General features: G+C 43.7%; 1 protein-coding gene across 1 annotated transcript in view; it reads left to right on the forward strand.

The window, feature by feature from the left end:
* The first annotated feature begins 228 nt into the window (after positions 1-228).
* The window catches only part of LOC102192111 (cadherin-4-like), a 242,552-nt gene continuing 239,259 nt past the window's right edge, over positions 229-3,521 (forward strand). Inside the window, exons 1-2 of the mRNA XM_005731792.1 lie at positions 229-497; positions 1,709-1,820. Coding sequence (XP_005731849.1) covers positions 441-497; positions 1,709-1,820 — 169 coding nt within the window. The 5' untranslated portion in view covers positions 229-440. The remainder of the gene's footprint in view (positions 498-1,708; positions 1,821-3,521) is intronic.

Genomic DNA, 3,521 nt, shown 5'->3' on the forward strand with positions numbered 1-3,521 from the left:
TGCTGGAAGTTTGATGGCTGATGTTTGACGAGTTTGCCATATGTTTGGGCATACTGTTTCATCCGACCATAAAACTGCGACGCCTTCGCAATAGGACATGGATTTGAAATGTCGGGGTCCTCGGAAAGACGTTAGCAGTGCGTCTGTTTGATCCAAAGCGCCAACGAGTGTTTCTTTAAGTGCGTGTGTGGAGTTTTCCTGCACCGAGTGATAGGAGGGGTTGGAGAGTGACGCTGGCTGCGCCTTGGTGCTGAGCGGAGCGCTCACCTGCAGATGAGAGAGCCGGGGAAACTCGGGGCAGCACACTCACTAAGCGCGCAGAGGGACGTAACTAACAGTCTGACCGAGAAAGGGGGAATAATTTTTGGAAAAGAAAAATACGAACCGACCCTCTTTCTGGTTCTTTTGTCCGGGCAGCATTGAGTCGCTTCCTCGCCACGATGAGAACTGACTTCGCTCTGGTCCTGACAGCAGCCCTTCTTCTTGACACATTCTGGGTGAGATTTCTCTTTTTTTTTTATTAAAGCTTCTGATACAGCACATAAGCTCGAATAAAGTCATGCAGCCAGAAGGAAGCCGTGGTGTGTGTTGGTACAGCAACGCGGGGCTCGCCGTTATCCCCCTACAAGTAGGCACGCTAATTGGTTCCCTAATGAATTTCAGTGTATAAAAAGAAAAAAAGTAAGTCTCGAGGTCCGCTCCGTATAAGCCTTGTCAGTATTTCTCTAAATCGCTGGCAGGTCATCATCATTTGTCATACACAACTTAAATCACGGCACAAGTTATTCACCCAAGGTGATACCTTTATTCTTTTCTCAAACTGACTTGGTCATGTCGCTTATTTAAGCTACAGCCCACCATCCCCTTAAGTTTCACTTGTCAAAAAAGCGATGCCTTTGCAAAAGTTAACTTTAAAGTTATGTAGTGTTTTTCAGCCTTTTTCGTCATTTCATGAATCCAGAATTAAGTCGGCGCCAGTGGACTATTAACGGAGCTCGGAGTAGCTCCTAAATCTTTCTCTCTCCGCCGCCTCAGACGGAGGCAGTTGCTCTCCTGCTATATGGATATCGGAAAAAGACTGAAAAAATGTTGTGCTCCTGCGGTATGCCCCCGCAGTGTGTTGAACCTCCATTCCTGTCCAGCCAATCTTGCTAGTGTGTGTGCGGGCGCGTGCATTTGCTTGTGTGCCATGGCTGTAGTGGGTCAGATCGTTTAATTTAAACAACAGTGAGCGCTAAATGCTGGGTGCAAAGTTGACTGCAGACCGTTTGATTAGTGCGCACAGGCGTGCTGCTCCCCCCTCATATCCCTGGACCTCTCCGTTAGTACAAGACCCACAATAAGCAGGGAGACAATTATTCTGCATTCATGCAGGTTTCCTCTGTGCGCGTGCTGCCTGTGCGCGCGCGCGTGTGTCACTTAAGCCTGAGTACAATACTTTTAACTACATCTGTCCTCATTTTGTCTGGGGTGGTTTCTTCATGGAGCGACTAACACAGCACATTTTATCACTGACATTGGACTGTGTGACCATTTAATCAGCATCACATCTAGCCACAAGCAGAAAGAGTTGATAAACTTGTTGAATTTATTTCTGCTAACTGTTCTTTATGCTGCTTTTCTCCAAAGCTTGGAGCCAAAAATGAGGAAAGAAATCAATGGAATCCATGTTTATCGATGTCTTTCAATGTATTTTTTTTTCTTCCAGAGGAATAATGGGGTGCACGCTTCCAAAGGTCCCTGCCAACCTGGCTTCTCACAAAGCTTCTACTCTGTGCTGATTTCAAGGGATGTACTGCAAGGTCAGGGCATACTTAAAGGTAAGCCCTTTAATTAGCAAGTCAGTTATTTTGCATTCTGTCAAGGCTAGAGAGAGGGTGAGCAAAAGACCTCACTGTTTGCACTGAAGGAAGTAAAAGGAGGTGTGTATGGTGATGTGTTTTCTTTCAGTGCTTGGCCACGTTGCTTTTAAGATTACCGAAGCACCACTTGTGCATTTGGAAAATTGTTGTAAAAGTGGAAATGTAAAAATAATCATTTTAGTCACATGGGTATGTACATGTGAAGCTCGTGTGATGTCAGAAATTGCAAACTGGAGCAATTTTGTGCTCGTAATTACCCTGGTCTGTTGTTGCAGTGCGATGTTGTAAAAATATAACTCATGTAGTAACACGCATCCATGCATTTGTTTATATTCTATGCAATGATGCTGTAAATGTTTGCCTGTTACTTTTGGGTTATACCCGCTTGCATTTATTTTTGTGTTTTTGACCTTGTTCAGTGTCTTAAGAGTATTATCATCATCTTTATCTTCATTACAGTAATTTTTAGCACTATCATCTTCACACTCCGTCTTTCCCAAATGTATTTGTATTGTTCCAATCACACAATGAGCCAACCAAGTTTGAGGGCCCTATAGTGCAGGAAATGGAATCGACATCCTGTGTCTAATCTGGCACTGCTCCTGCCAATGTGGGCTAATTGCAATTCTCTATTGATTCCAATGGTTTTTTTTCTCATAGCTCAGCTAAGCTGTATTGTTTTGCTGTGGGCGCACAATAGCTCTTTTGTGGGTCGACTGTGTCTTCGGCAGCTGCGCGGTATATATTTCTCACTCTCCTTAGCTGTGAGAGACCTGCCGGGGATACAGCTGTCTAGACTCTTTCTCCTGAGTGTGCGCGTGCACAGACGCACGCACACATACACCAGTGAAATTTTGATTTAAGGATATATAAAATGATACAGTACATTATTTTTTTGCTTGTTTTATGTTATCTGTCTGTGTTCATTGCTGGAGTGATATAAGAGTGAAAGAAGATATCAGCTTGATTTTAGTGTTTCATTAACTTCAGCATATTATATCTTGGCTGGGAGTGGGATTGGATGCGGGACATTGTCACTGGCAGTGAACTTGCTCTCAGTGTGGTAGTGATGTCTTCAGCCCAGCAGGGGGTGTCAACACAATCACAAACAATCACGGAATGAGCCATCACTGCTGCACAGAAGCCATTTATTTCACAGAGCATTATTTATCTAGTTTGGTCTCAGGTAGATGAAATTGTCTCTCTTTCTCACTCTACACATAAACTAATCTTTAGTGGTCTAACATGGTTGCTTTCAGTGTTAGGAATTCATTTTACCACTAACAACAGAGGCCTAAGCATCATTTTCATGGCACTTTCCCTCCTAATGTAAACCATACTAAAGTCAGGTTCACACGATCACAGCAAACCCATCATGATATCTGCTCATAAATCAGATTTATAGTTTATTTGCGAGGTTACTTTCAAGTCACACGGAAAGCACATTCTTAAAGTTTCGCATTCAATAGTTTTCATCGGCGTTGCTTGAAATGTTCACAGCTGCAGTGTCATCTTCATGTGTGTTTGAGAATACAGCTGCAGTGGTCAAGCAGACACACACACACACATTTAGACAAGCACACACTCACTCCATGTGATTTGCAGGACTCAGGCAGCTGATTTATAGCTGGTAAGGGTGTCACTGGAGGAAGGCAAGGG

The sequence above is a fragment of the Pundamilia nyererei genome, unplaced genomic scaffold, assembly GCF_000239375.1.
Source record: "Pundamilia nyererei isolate P.nyererei 1_Seehausen unplaced genomic scaffold, PunNye1.0 scaffold00044, whole genome shotgun sequence".
Lineage (NCBI taxonomy): Eukaryota > Metazoa > Chordata > Actinopteri > Cichliformes > Cichlidae > Pundamilia > Pundamilia nyererei.